The sequence below is a fragment of the Mirounga leonina genome, unplaced genomic scaffold (genome assembly GCF_011800145.1).
Source record: "Mirounga leonina isolate KUSES-001 unplaced genomic scaffold, KU_Mleo_1.0 Mir_53, whole genome shotgun sequence".
In the NCBI taxonomy this organism is placed as follows: Eukaryota; Metazoa; Chordata; class Mammalia; order Carnivora; family Phocidae; genus Mirounga; species Mirounga leonina.
The window spans coordinates 35,191,979-35,219,623 of record NW_023270807.1 but is presented as its reverse complement, the minus strand read 5'-3'; the positions used below and the strand labels follow the sequence as shown (position 1 = coordinate 35,219,623).

At 37.8% G+C, this 27,645-nt stretch overlaps 1 protein-coding gene across 1 annotated transcript in view; it reads left to right on the top strand.

The window, feature by feature from the left end:
* Nucleotides 1-27,645, top strand: part of COL12A1 (collagen type XII alpha 1 chain) — a 118,103-nt gene that overhangs the window by 70,650 nt on the left and 19,808 nt on the right. The window contains exons 36-54 of the mRNA XM_034991264.1: nucleotides 1,005-1,134; nucleotides 1,817-1,959; nucleotides 3,625-3,754; nucleotides 5,938-6,057; nucleotides 7,158-7,304; nucleotides 8,038-8,154; nucleotides 8,324-8,470; nucleotides 9,008-9,082; nucleotides 11,044-11,183; nucleotides 12,505-12,628; nucleotides 12,802-12,945; nucleotides 14,687-14,851; nucleotides 16,198-16,236; nucleotides 16,340-16,478; nucleotides 18,576-18,718; nucleotides 19,208-19,317; nucleotides 23,070-23,219; nucleotides 25,100-25,177; nucleotides 26,513-26,599. Coding sequence (XP_034847155.1) covers nucleotides 1,005-1,134; nucleotides 1,817-1,959; nucleotides 3,625-3,754; nucleotides 5,938-6,057; nucleotides 7,158-7,304; nucleotides 8,038-8,154; nucleotides 8,324-8,470; nucleotides 9,008-9,082; nucleotides 11,044-11,183; nucleotides 12,505-12,628; nucleotides 12,802-12,945; nucleotides 14,687-14,851; nucleotides 16,198-16,236; nucleotides 16,340-16,478; nucleotides 18,576-18,718; nucleotides 19,208-19,317; nucleotides 23,070-23,219; nucleotides 25,100-25,177; nucleotides 26,513-26,599 — 2,328 coding nt within the window. The remainder of the gene's footprint in view (nucleotides 1-1,004; nucleotides 1,135-1,816; nucleotides 1,960-3,624; nucleotides 3,755-5,937; nucleotides 6,058-7,157; nucleotides 7,305-8,037; nucleotides 8,155-8,323; nucleotides 8,471-9,007; nucleotides 9,083-11,043; nucleotides 11,184-12,504; nucleotides 12,629-12,801; nucleotides 12,946-14,686; nucleotides 14,852-16,197; nucleotides 16,237-16,339; nucleotides 16,479-18,575; nucleotides 18,719-19,207; nucleotides 19,318-23,069; nucleotides 23,220-25,099; nucleotides 25,178-26,512; nucleotides 26,600-27,645) is intronic.

Genomic DNA, 27,645 nt, shown 5'->3' with positions numbered 1-27,645 from the left:
ATACGACTTAAAAAGTCCAGTAGTAAATGCAAATCATTGATAGACCTTGTCGATATGGGCTTTTGTTGTAACATAGAAATGTCTCTGTTATGAAAATCTTTTTTTTAAAAGATTTTATTTATTTATTTGAGAGAGAGAGACAGAGATAGTGACAGAGAGAGAGAGAGAGCGCACAAGCAATGGGGAGAGGAAGAAGCAGGCTCCCCACTGAGCAGGGAGCCCGATGTGGGGCTCGATCCCAGGACCCTGGGATTATGACCTAAGCCGAAGGCAGATGCTTAACCCACTGAGCCACCCAGGTGCCCCATGTTATGAAAATATCTTAATGTTTGCCTTCACTGGCTCTTACAAATTGTCCAGTTTATTTTCTGTTCCCAGTACTATTCAGTTTTATAAGTAGATTGACAATGTAAGAATCAGAAACTACTAATTTGAATAAGAGTAGTCTCAGAACACCTAAGGGAAAGTAAATCAACAGACTAATTTATGTCTTTATAAATATGGACAATGGTGGTGAACAAAGAAAAACAAATGATTTGCCTGTCCCTGTGTATGGTAGGACAACATTGCCCTTATCCATTTGTGGAGTGGCTCTCTATTTTAACACCAAATCTCTTCCCTACTAGCGTGTGTGGGGGACCCCTTCTCTTATGTGTGTCTAACATTCGGGATGCTCTGTAGGTAACTACCATGAGTCCCGGATGTGGTATTTGGGCATTTTCACAATAAACATAAATGAGAGATGATTGAAGCTAGTAAGGGTAGCTCAGTATGTTTATTAGCTTAGTGAGTGTGAACTCACTTTTTTTTGGGAGGGGGAATTTCTGAGGAGAAATTGTATCTCACAGTGTGGCTTTGTCGGATCTCAAGAGGAAGTATAGTAGTTAGCTTCTGATGTGCCTAGGCTCAGCTTTTTATTATAAATGTTACTATGTTGACTAATAGAAGACCTGATAAGCATTTGAGTTGCTGTCAAGCAGAATTTGGCATTTCCTCCCCTCCAGATTGTGGTGCGAGGAAACACGCGCACGGTTCACCTGGAGCGGCTGATTCCCGACACACCCTATTCCGTGAACATTATAGCTCTCTACTCGGATGGAGAGGGGAATCCCAGCCCTGGCCAGGGCCGAACGCGTGAGGCAGAAATCCTTTCTCCACCCCATTCCCTTGTAACTCGGTTGGCAGGGCTTCTCTGAGTGAGTGAGAAGAGGGAGGCAGGTGGTGAGAGAGAGGTGGTGAGAGCTTTCTCCACCTCTGCACAGGTGAGGGTAGGCCTGGACATGCCGTTCTGCCTGGGCATCCCCACATTCAAATTCCAGGCTGAGGCTCTGGGCCCGTGACAGCCGTCGGGGCTGAGTGAACTGCTGTGGGCCATTTTCTCATCTGGGACTTAAGTTAAGGAGAGGCTTTTCTCTTCTGCCCTGCAGTGAGTCTTGTCACCAAGTGGGCACTTTAGAAATGTGAGGGCTCCGCCTCTATGTTTCATTAAACAGGAGGTGGTTATAGTAGTTTAAGATAATCCCTTGTTCTCCCAGTCTCTATATTTAAGCTCAAACCTAGCTCAATGTCACTGAAAGTTCAGCATGTAACTGTAGCTCTGAAATGTAGCACTTTCTGTTGTTTATGGTTTCACATTAAAACCAGAGGAGGTCTATATTTTATCATAAGGGAGTAAACATCCTAATGAGTGTGAAACTCCCACAAATGACTTCCTTAATCTGACCCGTGTAAAACTCTTTTATACCCCTCCCGCCGCCCCCATGTCCACTGTGCTCACAGGCAGGCAACTAACTTGATTGTATTTTTATTTATTTAGTACCACGAAGTGGACCAAGAAATATGAGAGTCTTTGGGGAGACAACCAATAGCCTCTCTGTGTCCTGGGATCATGCCGATGGGCCAGTTCAGCAATACAGGATCATTTATTCTCCCACTGTTGGAGATCCCATTGATGAATATGTGAGTCCACTTCTCACTTAGTTGAGCATTTTGTAAACTCTTACCTGGTTGGAAGGTGAAATTAAGCTTTTTTCTTTGGGAGTGTACTGTGATTACAGTTGAGTAATTGTGTGACAGTCATGCTTTATATGACTTCCTCTGACATGATATTGGGAACACTCAAATGCGTCTAATGTGGCCTCCCACATTACAGAGAATCAATGTCTTTGGGCCCATTTCTGTCCTAAAGCCAGATCGGAAAATTGTCTTATTGCATGAAATGCATATTTCTAGCCACCAAATTTTATTCATGGAACTGGGTCTAGTGAGACATGATACCTAATATTCTGAGCTACTTAATGTTCAAAAGATGTGACCATCCAAATCTTATCCTTTCTTTAAATCTCATTTCTCTACAAGACACCACTTAAGTATTCAAGTGCTAACTGATGTCTCTTTTCTTTAAATTTAACATTTTTCATTACACTTTGGTTTTGGAATATACATCCTCTCATATTAGTTTCAAACTTTTTGTGTGTCACACTCTCTCTCGAGAACCAGATTTAGGTTTCTTGGAGCTTCCTCATTGCCCTCACCAGGCATATCCATTTGCTATGGATGGAAAAACTCACCACTCTTTAAAAAGTGTACTGATTGATAGAAGCCATAGGTCAGGAGAAAATTCACAAAATACTGATAATAAAGCGGTTAGGTCTGTGGTTTGCAACCATTTTGCCACAGACCCTCTTGGATCATTCCACCTTTGTTCTCCCCATGTTATGTTTCATCTATTTGAACTTGATATGTTAAGCTTTAATTCAAACCTGCATTTTTATTCATCAGAAACACATGTAACTGTCATTTAGAGTTTCTGATCAAAATGAGATAAACAGTATTACCACACTTAGTTTGCCAAAGCATAGAAGCTGGTGCTTTAGCGTTTATTCAGCATTGCCACGGACGAGTACTTGACTTCTCCCCACTTTCTGAAAACATTAAAATATAATCCCCCCCAGTTCACTCTTTGTAACCCGGGGACTCTGTGCTGCGAATCACTGGCGTAAGCGAGGCATGTTGTTTGTAGAAGTAAAGCATAGTGTTGGAAGAGAGATTGAGAGATTTATCTGGTTTGCATCCTCTTCATGGAGGTAGTTGAATGTATTTTCCACTTCCTGTTTTTCATCTTTTCCACCTAATTAGTATCAGCCAAGCTGATACTCCTGAGGGCAGGCTCAGAGCACATGTGTGCTCACCAATGCATTCCCAGCGGTGATCACCGCGCCCGGCCCACAGTGGCTGCATGGTGCATCCTTGTTGCAGGCATGCAGGAAAATGTAACACACAGATGGGAGATGGAGACAAACGTAGGGCTGCTGTGTGCCTCAGTAGTCAGTAGTATGCACCGAGGTGTCATGCGTGGTCTTACCTTTCCTCCTCACAACTTCCTCCAGAGACAGGAAGTCACAAGGCTGGTAAATGGCTGATCTGGGATTCGAGCTCAGATCTCTCTGACCCTCAAACCATTCTTGCATGCTGCACAGAAACAGTGTAGACCTTGACATGAGCATTGTGTAACAGAAGCAAAACATGAAGAAACCGTCGCTGTTTATAGAAATAAAACGGTGTTGTCTTTTGATCTGGAAGGCCTCTGGCTGATAATTAATTTGTAATTTAACTTCCCTACAGACCACAGTCCCAGGCAGAAGGAATAATGTGATGCTGCAGCCGCTGCAACCTGATACTCCATATAAAATTACTGTTATTGCTGTTTATGAAGATGGAGATGGTGGCCATCTAACAGGAAATGGAAGAACTGGTAAATGTCTTATCCCTTTTATAATCTTTAAGTTTTGCCTTTACCAGTGCATCCCAAATACTACATAATGCTGCATTAACATTTACATTAAACATGGAATTTTGGCAAAAATGATATGGGTGCAGAATTTTATGTTAACTTTTTAGAAGTCCACTAAAAGAAGAAAAAGGAGACAAAAATCTGCATCTTCTGCTTTGTTGAGATAGTTTTGTTTCTGCTTTGGAAAACCATCGCATATTTTCTTTTTTTTTCTTTAAAGATTTTATTTATTTATTTGAGAGAGAGAATGAGATAGAGAGCATGAGAGGGAGGAGGGTCAGAGAGAGACGCAGACTCCCTGCTGAGCAGGGAGCCCGACGTGGGACTCGATGCCAGGACTCCAGGATCATGACCTGAGCCGAAGGCAGTCACTTAACCAACTGAGCCACCCAGGCGCCCCATCGCATATTTTCTGAATAATGTTTTAATTTGTGTGTGATCAGTGAAGGAGGTAGCTGTTAACTCAGTCAATGTAGTATCAGCAAAAAACACTATCCTGATAGAATCTTAAGTCATAAAGAAGCAAGATGATTATCAATCATCTTTTGTCTTTACAATTTTTTTCTATTGTACCAAGTAATTTACAGAAAATTATTTGCATTTGGGCCCCTTTCTAACTTACATAGGAATCAATTTCTTTTCTTTTTTTTTTTTAAAGATTTTATTTATTTATTTGACAGAGAGAGACACAGCGAGAGAGGGAATACAAGCAGGGGGAGTGGGAGAGGGAGAAGCAGGCTTTCCGCGGAGCGGAGAGCCTGATGCGGGGCTCAATCCGAGGACCCTGGGATCATGACCTGAGCCGAAGGCAGATGCTTAAGGACTGAGCCACCCAGGCGCCCACAGAAGTCAATTTCTTACTTTTAGAGCAAAGGTTCTCCAGATTGGTTGCTTGTTGGAATCACCTGAGGAGTTTTAAAACATGCTTGTGCCTGGGTACCACCCCCAGAGATACTAATGGATTTGGTCTGAGGTGTGGCCTGGATCTGCTTATGTTCTAGTGTACAGCCAAGATTGAAAGTCACTGGTTCAGCATAAAGGCAGGCTGGGCTATAGGTCTGAGTTCTGTTACTGGTCAACATGGGCATTCCTCTTTCCACTTCATTCTGCAAAAATCCACTTAAGTAAATGATTTCAGGTGCCTTGCTACATTCGGTTGCCCCAACTCTTTTGGTGCTTAAACAATCTTGACATTACAGAATTTGGGAGAGGTAACATTTGAAAGCTCCCAAGGGAAAAGCGTGACTAGAGTTGTTTTAGCTTAGTCTCTCAAGGCCAGGAAATTTATATATTTATTGATGCTTATTGTCTACAGAACTGAGTCAATGGAGACTCAGTTTAGTGATTCAAGATGATTTAAATTGAACAACCTTTCATTTTTCACATTCCCTTTGGCTTTAGAATATATTTTGGTACTTTTCTGGGGGAAATGGCATGTTTTAGAATTTTGTGCTTTTCAATATATATAAAAATTCTTTACCAGACTTGAATTTTCCAGGATGTGCCAAAGCCGTTTCTAGTTTCTCTTGCAAAAAAAGTTTTTAAGTTGAATTCTCTATTTGTGTAATGAGATAAACAATAACTCAGGGATGACTCAGCATGCTGCCTGACAGCATTGGTTTACAGGGTATGTAGTTGGAGGCAGTAAGTACCTCTGGAGGCTTGAGGATTTGCTCTAGGTTATGCTGGGGGAGGATAGGAGGGTGCTGGGAATGAACATCATTTTAGTCACTAGCTAGCTGTGTGGTCTTGGGCAAATCGAATCTTATTTATGTGATAAGTTGGTTGGACTAGACAGTTTCTAAATTGTTTTTTGGCTCTAACAATCTGTGATCTATAACATGTTAAAAATGGTATGAGATCTCTTATAGTTTCTGTAATTCTACATTATATAACCTAACAGCTCTGGGACACATCAGTTCCCGAGTCCATTTGAGTGCTGTTTGAATTTGGACAACTACTAAACTTTCTGTTGAACATTGCAAAACTTTTAGATTGTTTTCTGGATGAGGGCGTTATAGGATTTTATTAAATTATTCCCATGGGACCGCACTATCAGTACTCATATTCAGTACTCATAAAGTTCTATGCCCTCCTTGTGTGTCAATGAAAGGTCAGTAATGTGTGCCAATATTTGCTTGCAGTGGGACTGCTTCCACCACAAAACATACACATCTCTGATGAGTGGTACACGAGATTCAGGGTGTCCTGGGATCCTTCACCGTCTCCGGTTCTTGGATATAAAATTGTGTATAAACCAATGGGTAAGGAAGAACATTTATTATCATAAAAATGCATCAGAAAGCTGTTTGTTTATGAGGGAGTTCATTAGATTCTCTTGATAGTTCAGTTGTCACATCCCCTCCCACTAGAGGCAATAAATTTTTGGAAATAATGTTCTAAGCCAATAGTCTGAAGTGTCATTGTTACTATGAGTGTAGATGAGACTCTCATTAAATTGCATGATTAAAAACTTTGGCCTGGTTCATAAAATTACACAAATGGAATCTGTGTCCAGACATTCTATAAGTTATTATGATTGTGAAATAATGCATATTTAATCAATATAAACTCATATATTTTCCATTATGTCAAGGTGTTATTCCATTTGGGGCATATGCATTTTAGTTTATTCTTGCTGGGCTTGCTTTCAACTTCCCATTGACATGTGCACCTAAATGGATATCATCTTGATTGACTGATTTGCTATCTTTATTCCTGTTCTGTCTGTATGCTTAGCAAAATGGAAGAAAAATACTCTTCATCTCAATTTTGCCAGGGTCTCTTCCACACCCCAGAAAGGGTGTGAGCTAGGAAAAGATTAAGGAGAGAGGAAAAGATTAAGGAGAGAGGACAAGAGAAAGGAAATGTGGGCCTTAAGAGAGATAACTGAAGTGAGGAGGAAGTGTTGGTAACTGAGGACCTTTAGTAACCAAACTTGTGGGACGAGGACCAAGACAGAAGTTCTTAAATCATCTCTACAACAAATTGGAAAATGTTAATTGAGCACCTACTATATGCAAAGCACTATGCTGCCAAAGTGGGGCTTAGAGAAGAGGCTTTAGGATTTAGAGTAGTTGACTGTGTGATTGAATTTATTCATTAAAGGAACATTGATGACATATCTACTACATTCTAGGTACTGTGATATGTATGCTTTGAGAATAAGAGGTGAAGAATTGAGTCTCTGCTTATAGTTTTGTATTCACTATATAATGGAATGTGTGTTACAGTGAGCAAGTGCATGATGGGCTGTGGAATTAATGGTATTCATACTATCATTTGAGTATAAGTTATTTGATTTTAAGGAAAATATGAGACTGGGGTGGAATATTTCTTTGTCTTTTTGTGATTGTTATTAAAGGTTCCAATGAGCCCATGGAAGTTTTTGTTGGAGAAATGACATCATACACGTTGCACAATCTCAATCCTAGCACTACTTATGATGTGAATGTTTACGCTCAGTATGATTCTGGACTCAGTGTCCCTCTGACGGATCAAGGCACTACCTGTGAGTCATGTATCTTTTCTGTGGTTGTAAGAAAAATGTAGCACAAATTGCAAGGTCAGCCTGTTTTAATTTTATTTCTTCTTAACATATGCATTGTTTCCTCAGCATTAAGTAAGTGGCTCTTTCTTGTCCAGCCAAACAAATATATAAGGAATATAACTGAGTATACAAAGATGTATGTGATGAGATATTTTTACTTCTCATAAGATATATTTTGAATTTTAAAAGATAAAAAGTATAGAAATTATGATTTTATCCATGAATTATCTCTAAAATGAGATTTGGAATGCTACGTACTTTTTTGACATATGATGTTTAAAAATATATTACCTAAATGCATTGATTTAATTGAAAGTTTTCACAGAAATGCTGTGATTACTGACTCAGCCCAAAGATAGATTTTGTTGTCAACAAGTACTGAATAACTATTTAAAGACTTAGGAGATAGCCCTTTAGAAAAATTTCTTATTATTTTACATGAGACGATATGTAGTGTCCAGTGGGACTATGTGGAATTTCTTTCTATTGAAAATTAGTGATAGAAAGAGAGGTCTGATTTAGCTGTACCACAGTCTCATGTATGTTTCATGTAAGTTTCTTACAGGGAGACATACTAAGAATTTAGGCTTTTTTTTTTTTTCAGCCACAGAAGTTTTAAAATTGTGTTATGATTAAAAGTATGCTTTTTTGTCTTTATTTGCAAAGTAAATCTATTTCTTTTTTTATTTTGTAGTGTATTTAAATGTGACAGATCTGAAAACTTACCAGGTTGGGTGGGATACATTCTGTGTTAGATGGTCACCTCACCGGGCAGCCACCTCCTACAGGCTAAAATTAAGCCCCGCAGATGGTACGTGTACCAAAAAAATAAAAAATTAAAAAAATAATAATAAAGAACTGGAGCACATAGTAGCGACATTTTAAACTTCAGTAAAGGAGTGAAAGAGATGAAATGATGTATAAAAATGTCTTTAAATATGGTTGATGGTGATACTGGTATTTCCTTTTGTCATAATCAGGAACCAGAGGACAAGAAATCACAGTGCGTGGATCAGAAACCAGTTACTGCTTCACTGGTCTTTCACCAGACGCTGATTATGGTGTCACTGTTTTTGTGCAGACACCAAATCTCGAGGGACCGGGAGTCTCTGTCAAAGAACATACCAGTAAGTTTTTGAGTAATCTGAAAATCTCTGTATGGCTTCAGATTAGAACGTTCTAGGTGAGGGAGACTTAAGTGACTCCCGTGTAGGCACTTCTTCCTATGGACCACAGTAATTATAATGATGGCAGATTCATGAAGAAGGAATCTGTAGCTGGTTCAGGACCTTTCTCTATAACAAATCCATGTTTTCCCTGTTACAGAGTTGGTGTTATTTTAAGGAAAAGGCTACAGGAGGGAGATAAGGTTCTAGCTGGCAGTGAGAAGGTGAATATGCACCCGTAGTAGTGACTTTTACTCACTGACCCTATTCGAAGGTCTTTCATGAGTCCTTTGAGTCGTGGCTTTGCTTTCCACAGCTGTAGTCAGCGTTCGAATGACTACAGATGACACCGCATTTGGATAAAATAGAATTTCCAGTCTATCAGTGCCAATGAGACTTGATTTGCTATCTAGGACTTAAATTGCTCATAAAATGGACTTCCTGTGATATGAAATTTGCACAGGTTCTGTTCTTCTAATTACTCTTTTTTAATTCTAGCTGTAAAACCAACAGAAGCCCCTACGGAGCCACCCACACCTCCCCCGCCTCCGACAATTCCACCGGCCCGGGATGGTAAGTGGCGGTACATTCAGCTGGTAGGGATTTATAGCCTTCTTAATTATGTAGCCTATACATGATTTCCAATTGATATAGGGTATTTCTGATCTACTATTCCTGCTGAAGAATTTTTAGATTAAAAAAAAAGATTATCAGTAATTGTTCTTCACCCCCCGCTCATTTTGGTGTGTATGAAATCAGTCATGAACTATAGCGCTTCAGTTGGAACTCTGTTTCCTCGATTTTGCGGATTAATGTCTAGTGATACTTTGCATAGTCCATGGTCACATGATGGACATTCTTTCTCCCGGCTGCCGGCATCAATAGGCGCTGTGAACGGTTTTGGCTGTATCTTCAACCTACCCCTGGGGCCTTTGGCTTTGGAATTCCTGGCTTCTGCCCTGGATTGCACAAAGCCAAAAAATGTTCATTCACTGAAGTTTGAGACATAATTGTCACTTGCAGTGAACTGGCAAAAGACATGCTGAGCTAATAGGACTGGTCTCTCAGTAATTTGGGGCAATTCTCAGTGTTTTATCAGATTAAGGTTAAGCTAATTAAGTACTGGTTTATTCTTTTTCCCACATTCTGTTTCCAGCATTTAATTGAAAGAGCTTCAGATTTTAAAGACATTTTTCTTTTGTCTTAGAAGGTTCTAGAATGCTACAACTTTATTAAACCTATTAAATAAATAAAACTAAAAATTAAGAGTGTATTCTTATAGGATAAAATAATATTATACAGGGCAAATAGTGTTATTATAAGGTAAAATAATAATGGGTTTCTTTAAATTAGACTGGCTCCCCGGGCGTCAACATCCAGCACCAGAGTGGTGCATTTGTTACAATCCATGAGTCTACACTGGCACATCATTTTCATCCACAGTCCACAGTTTACATTAGGATTCACTGCTGGTGCTGTATATTCTACATGTTAGGTTTTTATATACTAAAATTTTAATTTTTTTTAACCCTCCAAGTCTGAAAATTCAAATCAAAGACATTGTTTTATTCCTTCCCTTTCTTCCCTCCCTATAATTCTAGTGGCCTAATTTAAAATGAAAAGACACCTGGGCGCCTGGGTGGTTCAGTCGGTTAAGCGACTGCCTTCGGCTCAGGTCATGATCCTGGAGTCCCAGGATCGAGTCCCGCATCGGGCTCCCTGCTCGGCAGGGAGTCTGCTTCTCCCTCTGACCCTCCTCCCTTTCATGCTCTCTGTCTCTCATTCTCTCTCTCTCAAATAAATAAATAAAATCTTAAAAAAAAAAAAAAAGAAAGAAAGAAAAGAAAAGAAAAGAAATACATGAGGGCGCCTGGGTGGCTCAGTCGGTTAAGCGACTGCCTTCGGCTCAGGTCATGATCCTGGAGTCCCTGGATCGAGTCCCACATCGGGCTCCCTGCTCGGCAGGGAGTCTGCTTCTCTCTCTGACCCTCCCCCCTCTCATGCTCTCTCTATCTCATTCTCTCTCAAATGAATAAATAAAATCTTAAAAAAAAAAAAATGAAAAGACACCTTATTTGCACCAAATCTTCGCTAATTATACACAAAATCTCTATACCCACTGATGGCTATTCTCAAATTCTGGACATCATTGCTTTTCATTTGATTTCCTCCTCTTCTCTTCTTTGAAGTCACTTGAACAGTTCCACGAGGAAAGAACATATATTTGCATAATGGATCTCAACAGATGGAGTAACTCCAGAGCAGAAATTGAGGGCCAGTTAGACTAGTGCTTCTCAAACTTCATTGTGCCTGTGATTTGTCCGGGTATCTTGTTGTTGTTAATCGGACCCAGGAGGCTGGGGTAGGGCCAAGGATTCTGCATTTCTAAGAAGCTCCCAGGAGATGCTGCTGCTGCTGCTGAACTACACCTTGAGTAGTGGGGTTTTAGGCTACATTTCTTGGTTTTGTAACTTCATTTGAATGAAAAAATTCATGAGATTTGGGGTTTCTCTGTTTTTTTTTTTTTTCCCCAGTATGCAAAGGGGCCAAGGCAGATATTGTATTCTTGACTGATGCCTCCTGGAGTATCGGGGATGATAATTTTAACAAAGTTGTAAAATTCATCTTCAATACTGTGGGAGCCTTTGATGAAATCAGTCCTGCTGGAATTCAGGTGGGTACTGTTTCATTGGTGGCTATTCGTTTGTAATGTCTTGCTGTTTCGTTGGATATTTGTTTGTAAGTAGAAAGGCTTTTCAGTATAAACTATGTTCTGACTTTTGTTATTTACTATTTTCTTGACACATGAATTTTTGGAAGGAGTTGGGTATAAATGGCAAATAGAAAAATAAACCCTCCTCTAGGTATTCTCTTGGCTAGATGATTCTCCTTTTGAAGAGTTTAGGGCATTCCTATTCTGACTTCCTGCTTAAGACTTCTGATGATGATACATTTCCATAAAAGGTCATCTAATGTTCTGGAAATTAAATGCATTATGATTGTCATACCCAGTGAAGTTAGAGGACTCAGTGATGAATAGTGACTGGAGTGGGTGTGCGGCATTTCGTACTTGGTCATTGTGGCATCTTAGATTATGAAAATAAGAGATTTTGACATAAGCCACAAATAATTTCATAAACAAATCACTTCTTCTTTTATGGAATATACTAAATTTCAAATCCCCAAATAATCCTGGGAACATTTTTCCAACCCAAGAAGAGTAAAAATTCAAGCTAGTTATAGTCTTAATTTAATGGATTAGCAACCAAGCCATCTTTTTCATCCTTTTAGAAATTGAGATTTCTAGTAAAGAGTAAAAAAATAAGTACTGTATTTTATTAACTTCTATGTACCAGCTACTATCTATACATGATTATCAGTCCTTAAAACAACTCTAGAAAGTAAGTATAATTGTCTCCATTTTACTGATATGGAAACAAAAGCCCAGAGATGCAGAGAACTTGCCCTGTGTCACATGGCTACCAATTGGCAGAACCAGGATTTGAATTCTGACTACGAAGCCTGTACTCTGTCCAGTTAATCATACTGTTACTACACTTGCAGTGAGTGCTGATTATTATCACATAGGCAACATTTTAGTATTACCATGAAGAGTGGATGCAGTTAACGAGAAGAAGCAGTTGACTGAGAACCAATTGCTTCGCTGACATTTGAGCTCAAGATGGTGTGTTCTCATTTCTAATCCTGGGACCTCACTCTTCCCTAGCTTTGCCCATCCCTTCCTACATCCTAGAGAAAGGTTGTGGATACCATGTGAATACAGGATATTTACAATGTTAATATTATCGACAATTTCATCGCAGAGTAAAAATGAGAGAATTTAATGAGACAATAGTGTCAGTGTTATAACATTAGCTATAAAGAGCTTATAATATTCTGTCCGATCTAAGACACTGACACCAGGAGGGGCCACTGGAAAATTAAAATATAAAAAGAGGCATCTTAACCTCATCACCGACCACATTTCCTTTCAGGTCTCATTTGTGCAGTACAGTGACGAGGTCAAGTCTGAGTTCAAGCTGAACACGTACAATGACAAGGCCCAAGCCCTGGGGGCCCTCCAGAATATTAGGTACCGGGGAGGCAACACAAGGACAGGTACAGTTAATCGAAGTGTACGTAGACCTTCACTCTCCAAAGTGTGGGGAGTGGTAGAACTGAGTGTGCTATCACATTTCATTATTCAGATTCCTATCAGTTGAGTGTGACTAATGGCACTTGGATAGTTTTCACAGAACTGACACTAAAATGTTCCATGCCACACTCTATAGGCAAGGCTCTCACATTTATCAAGGAGAAGGTCTTGACCTGGGAGAGTGGCATGAGGAAGAATGTCCCCAAGGTGCTGGTTGTGGTCACAGACGGTCGGTCACAGGATGAGGTCAAGAAGGCGGCTTTGGTCATCCAGCAGTCAGGTAAGCACGGGCAGTTTGATGCCTAGTGATTGCACTCATTATCTTCACATGTTCTGCATGTTGAGGAATGATTGCAAAAGATGAAACTGCTGCTTTTACTTTATTGTTCCTGCTTTACTCTGGACTCCGTACCCTTGAAATGTTGGTTTATATTTAATCATGGATGGTTTAGTAATTGCTCCAAAAGGACATGGTATATATCTTCGTTGAAGATGTGACTTGGGGTGTGTAAAAGAGCAAATCTACCTTCCCTGTAGTGGCTAGAAGGCTACAGAATGCAGTAAGAGAATGCTCCTAGAATAGGCTTCATGCCACAGCGGACATGAATTTTGGTGCTGGGTCCCCATGCAAGGAGAAGCATAGGGAAGCCTTTAGCTTTAGCACGTCCTTGCAGATGCAGACCCGATGCAGATTGCTGAAAAGAGGTGTAGTGAGGCCTCAGGAAGACATCTTTGGGGTCGACCTTGAAAAATCAAATACCCTGAGAGCCTCCTGGCAACACTGCCCATTGCATTCATTTTTTAGGATTACTAGAGATGAAATGAGGTCTTACCAGTACTTGCATTCACACCCTCCACACTCCCGATTCCCAACCCCCAGGCAGAGTCCAAGGTTAACATATTTTGGAGAGAATTCTATTTTGTGCATGACTTATTGTAGTAAATTACAAAACAATTTGTTATATGGAATTTGTCATCTGGACATACAGGATTCTTTGGCTAAAAGTATGAGTCATGATTACTGCTAAGGCATACTGTCTTCTTTCAATACAGATTGTTCTTTGCACTGACTTTTTTTTTTAATAAATTTTTGCCTTTATGTTACACACTTTAAGAAGATATCCACATATTTTGGGCTTTTGGCTGATTTAAGTTTGGGGTTATGAATACTTGCTCAAGTTACCTTATTCATATCTTGTTAGAGAACTAATTTCTTATATAGTCTATTTTTTCTACTTTCAAATTAAGCTTTTGGAGTGAAGTCTTTGTTTATTTGTATTAGCCTACATAAATGAAAGTTTATTGCCAGTGGGAATTGTCAACTCCATTTTGCAAGTGGCTAGAGTGCTGCCTTTGAGCCTGAGTTTGTTGAGAATATCAGTTTCAAGAACTCAAATTTTAAAATGAGCCCATTCTTGGGGCACCTGGGTGGCTCAGTCGGTTAAGCATCTGCCTTCGGCTCAGGTCATGATCCCAGAGTCCCAGGATCAGGCCCCGCATCAGGCTTCCTGATCGGCAGGAAGCCTGCTTCTCCCTCTCCCACTCCCCCTTGCTTGTGTTCCCTCTCTCGCTGTCTCTCTCTCTCTCTGTTAAATAAATAAATAAAATCTTTAAAGAAATAAAATAAAATAATATGAGCCCATTCTTGGTTTCTGAATCACATAAGCTTAAAATGTTAACGGTGCCTAAGAGAGCTGTAGAATAGATGGGTATATTAGGACTGGGGGTCTCTGGAAGGAAACGTGCACCACAATAAGACTTGCTGCTGTTAAAATGTGCTTCTCTTAATTGTTAGGATTTTATTTTAGGAAACCCAATTAGTTGAGTTTTCTAAGCCAGAAAATAGGAAGACCTGGAAAAAGTACCTGTTTATTAAAGAGAGTTTATGTCAATTAAAAGGACTTGCTGCATCTATTGAGAAAATCCAGCATTATTTCTGAAAAGATTTTATTTTGAATTGCTGAAACAACAAAGGACAGAAAAATGGATCTGTAATTCACTCTATAAACACTGCTTTGCAGGGTTCAGTGTCTTTGTAGTTGGCGTGGCTGACGTTGACTACAACGAGCTTGCCAACATCGCCAGCAAACCAAGCGAACGGCACGTGTTCATTGTTGATGACTTTGAATCTTTTGAGAAGATTGAGGACAACCTCATTACATTTGTCTGTGAAACTGCCACTTCAAGTAAGTCCTGGTCCAAATGGATCCACAATCTCACCAGTTTTGGAAGATAACAACTTAGTGGACAACTGTCTGTCCTATATGGGATCAAGTCTGTGCATAAATAGATCCCAGGGAAATCACTTGGGAATCTGATGAATCATTGTTCCTATTGAGATCGTGCTAAATGTGTGTTTGTCAGAGGTCCACTTTTAGCCCTGACGATGTAATATTCCTTGTATGGAAATGAAATGTTTTAACATACCCTTTTCCCACCATCCCGATGCTATGACATTTGAGTAAATTAATCTTCAGCTTAGAAACGCATTTCTGTAAGATGAAGGTTTTCCCTGTTAGTAATCAATTGGTATTTGTTCTGTAAACATCCGTGCTTCAAGGGAGCAATGAAAACACTGACGTTTGCATGTGCACTCCATAGAAATGCACTTGGTTCTCATTTGTTTTTTTGGGTGTAGAGTTTTTATTTTTTGCCAAGACTTCAAGTTCAGTTTTTAAAATACAGTGAAGGACCAAAGATTAATTATTTAAGTCAATTTATCCTCTTCCCCATCTATAAGTGCTGATTCTTGGGATATTATATTATGGAGACAGTTCTGTGGCTAGTATAGACCCCTAGTCCTAGGAAGGGCTATACTTTACAAGTGTTATATTTCCCCCTATTAAGCATTACTAAAAACTCAGAACTCCAGGTCAAGGTGGCAGTAGTCAACAAATGGCCGTGGTTTACTGTGAGAGCTTACGCTGAAGCTCGGAATGGAGCTGCGCTGGGGAAGTGGGTCTGGATGTACTGTTGTCTCCCTTGTACTGCAGGGGATCCTGAAAGCCATCCCCTGGTAACCCTGGCTCTGGGGGTTCAGGGTGAAAACTATGGCACACTTGTCACTGTTAGGTGATGTTTGGTGGCCAACATGAGGCTTGGCGGCATGTCAAAGATGGCTGAATAGGGGCAAACTCCTCCTGCCTTTGCATACATTTAAAATCCCCTGGGAGAAAGCTTCTTTCATCTACTGAGGAACATCTGAAAATTTAATTCTTTTTACTTCTATTTTAACTTATTGCATTCTCTATTAAAATCCTTTCATTCTGTTTTACTATTCATAAGAACACTGTAAAATGCCCACTTGGGCTGGAGAATTAAAGGAGAAAACATTGATTGTACTAGTCGGTATGAGAATTTCTACCACACAAAGGAAGTGTGCAAAAAATAACATATAAAAGGGTAGATTGGTGTTATTTTTTATAAATGAATGAACAATTACTTGGTACATGTACAGAGCTGACTTCTGTGCATATACAATGTTTGTATTTCATGTTTGTGAATCGTACTTAAAGAGCACTGTACATTGCAGGTTGTCCTCTCATTTATTTGGATGGCTACACCTCACCAGGTAAGCGTTTATACCCTTGAACTAATTTATTTCAGGATTTAGGCAATAAAATCATTAAAATAACCTCATTTCAATATTTGTTTTTCTTTTTTTTGTTGTAAAGGTTTTAAGATGCTGGAAGCATACAACCTGACGGAAAAGAATTTTGCTTCTGTACCAGGAGTCTCTTTGGAGTCAGGGTCTTTCCCCAGCTACTCAGCTTACAAGCTTCAGAAGAATGCCTTTGTGAATCAGCCTACGGTGTAAGTGTGACAACTAGAAGGTTCCTTTTCTTATAATGGGCCTGACACTTTCCTGAGGTTCTTAGAATTGTGCTGACTTCTTAAAAGCAAGAAGCTTTAGAATTGTCAGCAGTCTCTTTATGGATGATTTAGTTTAGTTTCCTTAAATACAGTCGGGTTAAGTGTCTTCCATCAGGTCCCACAGGAGACTAGGACTCAAGCCTTGCTATTCGCAGGCCCAAGAATGTCATCTGGTTCTGTATTATTATGGATTACGGACCTTTTAGGATTTAAGGCTAGGATTGTAGATTTAAGGCTTCTTCGAAGGGAGGCTGTTTAAACAGGAAGGCAACTAATTATTTTGAACATTTCTCCCTGTGGTGCAGAGGGACTGAATGGAATAAGTGCAGAATGCGAGTGAGCCGGCGTTCTTTTTAGTGTTTCAGATCTCCAGAAGATGAAATATTGTGGCAGTTTTGCTTGTCCAAGATCAGACAGGCAGTGGTTAGTTTTTATTGGCCAGGGCTCTGGCAATCTGTTGGGTTAGCTCTAGCTGTTGTTACTTTACTTCATGAAAGTTTGCACCTGGGTATCATAACTAAAATATGTATTTTTTTATTCATTAGAATTAAAACACTTTAATGTTGAAAATGTGTGTTTGGCAGCTTATGGAGAGAAAAGAACAAGAAGAAATAAAGCCTTCAGAATCTTAGGGCAGGGCCAGAAAATGATGTCTGAAATTTGAAATGCTTTGGGAAAGCTGATGGAAAATTCAGACTAAAACCAAAGCTAATTTCTTTTAAGAAAGCACAGATCATATTGTTGTAGTTTGACCACACTGGAAGTTCCTAACTCTTTTATGGTTAACCATGTTGGTTCGCAGCTTTAGGTTTGTCAGTGAACCTTAATACCCAGTGTTTAACTTTCAGTCACCACAAGATATGATTCCTACATTTTAACTTACGACAGCCTACTGTGTTCTCAAGAGTCAGAACTTGTGGCTGAAAGAAGCTGAAAGAAAGAAGCATAAATTCAATTAAAAGTTTTTCATAAGTACTCACTAACTGAGGAAGGAGAAAAATGGATTGGGAGAGAGATGAATTAATATGGAGAAGATAATATTTTTAATATGGATTATTATGAAGATAGTGGGTTTTTGCACATACAAAAGACATTGTGTCAGCTTGCCCAGAACACATGTTTTAAGAAGCCGGGCAGCATGGTATTCCAGAGGCACGAGTGGTGTGATACTGGGACATGAAACTTCAAGAGACATTCTGTGCCCTCTGTCAAAGTTTGTGGAGGAATAGCTTCTTTTCTGTCTAAGAGCTGATAAAGCCTTTTTGCTACCTTCAGGAAGAAAGTATTATTAAATGGTCTCAGACAGAAACCCATCAATCCTGCTTCAAAGGCTCCCCCAGAACAATGACTGACTCAACTCTGGAAGAACACACAGGACCACATGTTTTGTCTAATAGTCTTAGAGCCAAGAAACACTTCCTTTTAATTGAATCACATCCTTTATCATCACTAAACGTTTGCACATGTACATGGCTTTAACATTTATTACTGGTTTTATTTTTGGGAACATGTGAGCTTCTGGAGATTATGTGATTTATTTGATTTCAAGGGAGGAATTTGGAAGTGTAAAAATGATTAGAGATAGGGAAGGAGAAATTAAAACCTTAAGCCATATGACTTATGATCTCATACCTTTGACATTGGGAATTAAGTAAGATTCATTCTCTTTAAATTACATCCATAGATATAATGTTTATCATTCTAAAATTATTATGTAATTTTATAATCATCTTTGTGTCTAGAAAAAATTAACAGGATATCAACAGTTTTTAACAGTAGGATGAAAGACCATTGGGCAATTTCCCAGACTTTTGTGCCCTTAGCAGATTGTAAATAATCTATTTACATAATAGATCTTTAATGTGTGTTCTTTTGATGTGTTTCCTAAATTTTTCCTCCTCTCATATGTAACCAGATTATTATGAATGGATTCTAATACTACCGATAATGGGGTTATCCTACAAATATTTAAAATATCCTCTATTTCTGGTGAGAAATCCTTATTAACTAATTAATCATTTATGTTTTATCCAACAGAGATCTACATCCAAATGGACTCCCTTCTTCCTACACGATTATATTATTGTTCAGACTTCTCCCAGAAACTCCCAGTGACCCTTTTGCAATTTGGCAAATCACAGATAGAGACTACAAACCACAAGTTGGAGTGATTGCGGATCGTAAGGATTTTTATCTTTTTTTTTTTAATTTTTTTTTAAAGATTTTATTTATTTATTTGACAGAGAGAGAGATAGTGAAAGCAGGGGGAGTGGGAGAGGGAGAAGCAGGCTTCCCGCGGAGGAGGGAGCCCGATGCGGGCTCGATCCCAGGACCCTGGGATCATGACCTGAGCCGAAGGCAGACGCTTAATGACTGAACCACCCAGGCGCCCCAGGATTTTTATCTTATACTAAGGCACATGCATACATATTTTTGATTATGTTTTCTCTTTCTGTCTCTTTAAGAACCTTCTGAATATATATATATTTACTTGATATATGCTTTTATGTTTAAAGTTTTAAAAATATATCAGTAAATATTCTAATTACATTTTATCTCAACCTAAATGATTGAATATTTTAGAAATCTCTACAGCAGATGTTATTTGTTAATACTTTCAACATAAAGCATACGTGTGTGATTTAATAACAATTACGTGTTGGTTACAGCTTCTAGCAAGACCTTATCATTCTTTAACAAGGATACAAGAGGTGAGGTGCAAACTGTTACATTTGACACAGATGAAGTGAAGACATTATTTTATGGAAGTTTTCACAAGGTAAAAACATAAAATTATCTGTTTTGTTATAGAAAAATAATATGACTTAAAAATTAAAACTAATGTATAATTTATTAAAATGTCAGGTTAAATTGGTAGAAACATAGCTATGTCTTTTAAGAACAAAATCTTATTTTAGAGGATTTGATTAATTCAAGAATATTTAAAATAAAACAATAATTCTACTAATAAAGAGATAACTAGTACTAACATTTTGATATATTTTCAGTGCTAATATCCTTTCAAAATATGAGTCATGTAGTATATATAGTATTGGATGCCTATTTTTTCTACCTACCATTTTATTGTGAACCTTTATGTCATCTTATTTCAAAAGCTTAATTTTTGTGGATTGTATTTTAATTGATAAAATTATTCTTTTTGAGAACACAGTAAGCTCCTTCTGCTTGCTTGTTTATTGAAAAGTTATAAACATGCTAGTCCAAAAGTTATGATTATCTACCAAAATAATTAATATACAAATTTATGAGATTAACTTTTCAATAAACACACTTATGAATTCTCTAAAAAATATTAAAAGTTCTAAGATGCCTTCTTAGGGGATCGTCTATTCTTGTTGATCTTCATTAGTTTTTTGCATGTCAGCATCAGAGGATAATATAGACTTTCTATCAAAAAATGATTAATTGACACATTAAGTACTAAAGTTGGGAGCATTAGAAATGAGAAGAACTGTTTAGGTTAGGAATGGTCTTTTTAATGGTATTCCTTCATCCGATGGATTGAGTTAACAGGAGGAATACCACTTGGGCAACAGTATGGCAGTCAGAAAATTAGTCCTTGTGCATAGAAGAAAAATATTTCCAGTTCAGTCTGATTCTCAAGCGAAAATTGAACTTTCCTGTACTTGAATAGTTCAGCTAGATTTCTTGCAGATTCTACTCCTGAGAATCTTGGTTTCTTTCCAGAATGTTTTTTTTTTTTAAAGATTTTATTTATTTATTTGAGAGAGAGGGGGGAGGGTCAGGGGGAGAAGCAGGCTCCCTGCCGAGCAGGGAGCCCGATGCAGGACTCGATCCAGGGACTCCAGGATCATGACCTGAGCTGAAGGCAGTCGCTTAACCAACTGAGCCACCCAGGTGCCCCCCAGAATGTTTTTTTATTGATGAATCACTCTTGCCAGGGATGGCAAGGGACTTTCCTCATGGAGCTCAAAGTGGCTTCAATGTGCGCATTAGTGAGAAACATAAAAAAAAGAAGAAGAAGAAGAAAAACAAAGATTTCTGAGTATAATGGCATATCTACTTAACAGTTTACAGATTTCCATGATGAAGTACAGTAAAATAAATGCCTCACCAGGAAAGCAAATTCTAGTTTGACAGATATTATTAGCTTCAACTGCTCCTTATCTGATAGTAGATGTTGAATTTGGCTAAGTTCTTATGAACTTTTTTGGCTCATTGATACACCTATTAAACTTACATTTGAGTACTTGCTAAAAAGAACTATTTTATTTTTCCTTCCATACCACTGAAGTTATTAGAAATTTAGTCTTCTATGAGCCAACTGATAACAACTTAAAAACTATTATTTTTAAATTTCTAACTTTCATCAAATACTTCATTTTACTTAAGGAAAAAAGGGCAGTATTTTGCAGAAGTCTGTAGTGACAGTCATTAATTACAAATTAAGATAATTTTTTTGACATTTCCTTCTTTGCTTGCCTTGATAGAATTTGTGTTCTTAGGTTTTATGTAATGCCTCTTCTTTTTCCTTCTGACAAGTTCTCTTGTCTACTCAAATCTCTACCTTCTTTTTTCATCAGACCTTTCTTTTTTTTAGTTTCTCCTCTACTGTTTCACTATGCTCTTTTTCCTCCTCCATTCCTCCACCCCATTCTTTTAACCTATTCTCACTTATCAATTCAAGTGCCAAATTCAGTCACTATTGTCTATTTACATTCTTTACTGATCCAAAGATTCACTTTTCTTTCATTTTACATCTAATTTGGGAACTAAAGTTCTTCAGTCTTTTGGATGAGAATGGGTGGTACTCTGATAGCAAGAAATTAATGAACATGACATGTAGGGGGCTCTGGGAAAGAGAGGGTGGATAGGCTAAAACAGCTTAAATAAGGAACGGCAGACAGCTATGGCTTCTTAAGGATTCTCTTGACAAGTTTTTGTGTCTCTGTTCCAAGTGAGAAGTTTATAGTAAGAAGAAAAAATGGAATAGATGAAAAATAAAGATTTAGGGAATGGCAGAGCTTGGGAAGGGAGATGATTTGATAAGAGTGTTCCTATTGTTTTCTACTTGTCTGTGACCAAAAAATGTTTCACAACTGGGAAATAGTCCCTAAATACTTGGGACAGTGGTCTATAGATGAAGAGCCCACTCTGAAATGTTACTATGAATGTGTTTAAAATGTAATGAAACATACTGAAGAGATTGTAGCAAAATATGTTTTTAACATGAGTTTCTTAATGGTTGGTATTGACTGACAATTGGAAAAATTTTGTTACAAATTAAAAGTTTTGATTTTGAGATAATTTTGGGGGTACTATGATTTTTCAAATACTTTGTGAATTTTTGGCCCTGAGTTTGTTCATACAAGAGCCAACAAATAAATTTTTTTTAAGCTGGGTGTGGAGCCCAATGCAGGGCTTGAACTCAAGACCCTGAGATCAAGATCTGAGCTGAGATCAAGAGTTGGGCGCTTAACTGACTGAACCACCCAGGCACCTCAAGTTTTAGTTCTTATTAGATAATAAATATCTTGAGAATGCATATATGATGTTCTTCTTGAATTCAATATTAGATGATTGTTTTAGGAACATTTAAAATTTATTTTTAGTAAACTATGTATCACTTTTATATAAAAGTAATCAATATGTAATTCACACTTAAAACTTATAGATGCACTAAATTAGTGTTTTGCTGGTGATTCTATATGGGAAAAATATTCACTGTTTAAAGACATCTCCAGAGATTATCCTAATGCTTATTGACTCAAAGCATTTAAGAGAATTTCTGTTTCTTTTAACTTGGAGCCAAACTTTTCAAAGTAATCATCAAGTACTTACTTGAGTATATGTGCTGTGATAAGTGGAAACTATGAGCATAACTATAAATGAAAAGATTACCTGCAACCATTTTATACATTGTTGAAATACAAATGTTTTGTTAATTATCTGCACTAATAGATTTCAAATTCTGAGTGTCCTCAATATCAGATAAGAAATCAACATAAGATTCTTTCCTTATAAGGAAATTGAATCTTGTATCTGTTGATTTCCAGAACTAAATCTCTGTACTTCTACATGTGCTAATTCTTTACTATGTTAGGCATCTATATGGTGTGCAAGTTCTTTTTGACTGAGATTAGGGAGTAACAAATTAAAAATTGAATTTAGCAAAGCCAGTGGAAGACATTTGAAGCTCCTTTCTACTGAATATAATAATATATTAATAATTTCATAACTTGTATTTGAATAGTTCTTTATAGTTAATGGAATCATTTCATCTACTACTCATCTCTGGTCATCTCAGTAAGGTTACATATGGGAAAATAGGAAATTATGCTGTATATGTGGATGAGGGCTCATTCAGTTTGATGTTGTTAATAAATGACATTGACATTGCAACCTGGTTCTTGGATTTTTAGTCCAAGACTTGATTTGGGTTAAGAGTAACTTAAAGAACATATTTTTTAACCTGTGATCTGAAAAATGCAGAAGTCAGCCAAGTTTTTTGAGGTAGAAATTTTATAATGGAAACAAATGATCTTTTAGGTTCATATTGTAGTGACCTCAAAAAGTGTTAAGATTTACATCGACTGCTATGAAATCATAGAAAAAGACATCAAGGAAGCCGGAAATATCACAACTGATGGTTATGAAATTCTTGGAAAACTTCTTAAAGGGGAGAGGAAATCAGCCACAGTAAGTAACCCTTTTTTTTTTTCTTGGTACCTTGTGTTAAGATTGCAATAACATTTAAAAAATAATCCATGAGTTGTTTTTTTGTTTTTTGTTTTTCTCAGTGAGTTTTTTTTAAGATTTTATTTATTTATTTGAGAGAGAGGCAGAGAGCATGAGCAGGGGGGAAGGGCAGAGGGAGAGGGAAAAGCAGACTCCTCTCTGAGCAAGGGAGCCCGATGCGGGGCTCGATCCCAGGACCCTGGGATCATGACCTGAGCCGAAGGCAGATGCTTAACTGACTGAGCCACCCAGGTACCCCCTCAATGAGTTTTAAGTTGTCAAATTCCTTAGACTGAAACATTGAAAAATTACATTGAGGAAATACGCTACTGACAGAACATAATAATGTGCTTGACTGCTAGAAACAAAATAAGATGTCAAGGCACCAGGGAACATCATGTAGTCATCTTGAAATAGGATCAAGTTGGAGAGTACAACACAAATAGTTGCCAGGATAATCAGTGAAATCTAAAATAACTCATTTTTTGTTCTTCAAAGATAGCGATGGTTAGTACAAATTTTGGCAATCAAGACATTCAGCATTTGTAGCTTAATGACACAGACATGGGCTGTCACTGTCATAGAGCCTACGCTCTATCACAGAGGAGTCATCCGTCTGTCTCAGAAGGAAGATCGGTGTAGTGGGGCAGCCAGCTGACCGACCGCATTACTCACAATTTGCACTGGCTCAAGTTTGAGGCAGAAGCATGCCAAAAGTATTTACAGTGCTATCTAGTAATAAAATTTTAAATTTAGAGTTTTCACTGTCTCAGGCTAATTAAGTTCATATTAAATGTCCATCAATGATAATATTATTCTAAAAGCAAGGTTAACATCTTTGGCTTCTATTATTATTTTTTAATTGCATTTATTTAATTTAGCTTTCTTCCATGGACTGGATTTCCTTCTCCTAGATTCACAAGTGAAGTTTTTATTCCACGATGTAGAAAAAATTAGTGCAAACTTAATATATGGTGATTAACATCTGGACTTTTAATTTAATTAAATTTTTAATTTTTTTAGAGATTAATAGAATAGTTAATATGGTTAACCGTCTAAATTAATAGCAATGATAGTGATGATTACTAAGATTTATCAAGCACTTAGCGTGTACTTTTTAATTTTTCTTTATTGAAGTATAGGCGACACATAATGTTACGTTACTTTTAGGTGTACAACAGTGATTCAACAAGCTTATACGTAGACTTTTTATTGAATATTGGATTTGTTCTTTACATAGAATAATTATAACAGGTTTATAAAAGGATGGCTATATCCAAGCAATCTTTGCCTTTTCACCAAAGGAGCTTTATTTTTAAAATGTAGAAAGATAGAAAACATATACTATATTGAAATAGTTAAACTGAGGGTAATCATAAAAGTTATTAGTCAGCCCCCAGGTAAGAATTTATGAAAAGAAAAGCATCAGTTTCAGGATAAATGAGGAATGGCTTTTTAAAAAATGTTATTTTTCTACAAGGGTGGACTCTTAAAAGTTGATTTAAATGTGTATAGTCTTCAAATTCTTAATTAAAGTCTTAATTCCTAAATAAAGCAATTAATGTTCTCTTTAAAAAGACAAAACTCAATCAAGCATTTTATTTTAGCCATGGAAGTGAATCAGAAGTGGGAATTTCACATATGCATTTTGCCTTAATATCTCTTTCTCTCAGGCATAGGTTTTATGTTCTTTCCTTATGAAGTAAGGATCACGTTGCTCTCAAGGGTTTTCACCCTTGAGAGAGTCTTTGTGAGAAATTGGCAAAGGCTAAAATGTGGAAACGTTAATATAAAATGTTTTTCGTGCATCTTTAGCTGATGTTGCTGTTGGTTGTTTGCAGTTCCAAATCCAGAATTTTGATATTGTCTGCAGTCCGGTGTGGACCAGTCGAGATAGATGCTGTGATATTCCCTCTAGGGTAAGTAAAATGGAATGGAATCGTGTCGTGTCTTAATAGTCCTCCCGGAATAAGGGATGTGGATGCAGATGGTCCGGGAGAGAAAGTAGCACTCAGCAACTGAATCTCCAGGATGGAGCTAAGGGACAGGCATTATGTGCATGCTCATCCCTACCACAGCTCAGGCCAATGACCCCTCCTCTGAAAGCCAGGAATACACAAGACCACATCTGGAAATTCTCCCTAATGGCCAGAGTGGTTATGTGTAGTTAGAAAAGTCCTGCTGAGTCAGTGGGTTTGATAAATCTACTTATTACAAAGCCCTCCTTTTGCTTGTAAAATATCAGCATTTTACAGAATAAACCCTGATCTCTGTGGATATCCAAGGCTTATGGTGGACGTAACAATATTACTTTGTGAGATGATGATTTTCCCTCATTGTATCTGTGTAAGTGGTAATAGGTACGAAGCTGAACATAATGATGGATTGGACTCTTTTGGCAAGCAATGAACTGCATACATCCACAGGATGAATGTGTGTTATTTATTCAGCAAATACTTATTGAGCACCTATTTATTATAAGCCAGGCAGAATTCTATGTGCTTGGGCTACAGCAGTGAAAAGTGAATATTCTAATGGAAGGAAGGCGGAGAGAAAGAATTAACAAGTAGCTATACACTACATTACAAAGTAGAAAGTCCTATGATACAAAGCAAATCAGGGTGAAGGGATAGAGAGCCAGGTGAGTACTGTCAGCCCCCAGTGATAAGGTGAGGTTTAAGCAGAGACCTGAAGAAGCGAGGGAGTGGATAATATGGATAAGGGAGAAACAGCATTCCAGTCAGAGTAGACTGTACATGCAAAGGCCCTAAGGCCACAAAGTGCCCTGAATATCTGAGAAATATTAAAGTGGGGCTGGAGCTACATGAATGGAGGGACGGGGGTAGGCAGTGAGATGGGCAAGGTGGTGCTGGTTTGCAGAACATGTAAGGCCCTGTAGTCCCTGGAAAAGATTTTAGATTTACCCCAAATAAAATGGTATTGATATCTGAGCTACTCAGCATTTCTCTAACACTGGATTAGGGAAAATTGTATTAAATTACCAGTGGTCCCCGTGGTGGTTTCGTAAACATTTCTTTGTTATTTAAGGTTTCCTAAAGTAAAACAAAAAATAAAGACATAAAGGACCAAAGCAAGATTCAACATAAGACTATTTGTCATGCTAAATACAAATTATTTCTTCACGTTGAGAAACAGATTTCCTTGTGTATATAAGATAAATGTGTGTGGTGGGGGGAGGATTGGAAGTCATTTTGATCTCAATTCACAGGCAAATATGCTTTTCAAAATTTCAGAGAGATGAAGCAAAATGCCCTGCTCTTCCAAATGCTTGCACATGTACACAGGACAGCGTTGGACCTCCAGGTCCACCCGGGCCTGCGGTAAGGGAACTGCAGCAGTCCTAGCTTTTCCTCTAAATCTTCGACGTGATCATCTTTTGGCCAATATATAGTGGATAAAATGCTTCCAGCCATCTGTATTTTCTAGGACAGAGCAAGCTAAATTGTAGACCATTTTTTTTGTGGTATGTTTTGAGATCTGAAATGGAATAAATCAAGAAGGAAATTTGAACACATTTGCACACACTTTTCCAGTCATGCAGGAATGAATGATATTGGCTAGTATTTAAGAGCTTTTCTCTTAAAGATGTGAATCTGGGTTTCCATCTATAATCACATGAGTTTGAAAATTTCTTCCATCTCCTAAAAGCTTCCTGTATATATGTTATGGAGCCATGGTTGAAAGGCTGATCCAGAGCAACTTGTTTAGAACCTAGGATATGTATATTTTATGTAGCAGAAATATCATGAGAATAACATGTAAGGAGGGAAATTTACATATGTGATGATATTATAAACTCCAGGTGAAAATATAGGGGTTTGGAATAACTGGAGGAAGAAGTCTATGACCAGGTCTGCTCATGGGGGTGGGGAGGCCAAGAAAGTGCAAGGAACAACATTGAAGATTGCAGTGACAGATTACACTAATCAGTGTGGAACACCTTGATTTTGTCAATCCGGCATCTAACCTGGTATGGTTTTGTGGGATGGAAGGGATACCTCTAAAGCCTATTGGCTTCTTTTAAGAAAATGGCTAATTAATGTAGGAAAAGCTCAGAGATTCTCAGAACACCAAATTTTATCATACTTGGGTGATAGCAAATAATGTAAATTGATTTTAGGTTAATTACAAACCAGCTCCTCACATATAGAATCAAATGTCACTGGAATTACCACCATTCATTTATTTTTTATTAACAGTGACTTATCTGATTTATATTTGTAATCATAAAATTATATCCTGGATATAACTTAGATGTTTTTGAGAAGTAAGGGTTTTTTTATCCTCTAATTATAAGATAATACTATTGGATGTCATTGTCATATTTATTTTCTCTTTGTTCAGTGAACTCTGAATTCCTGCTACT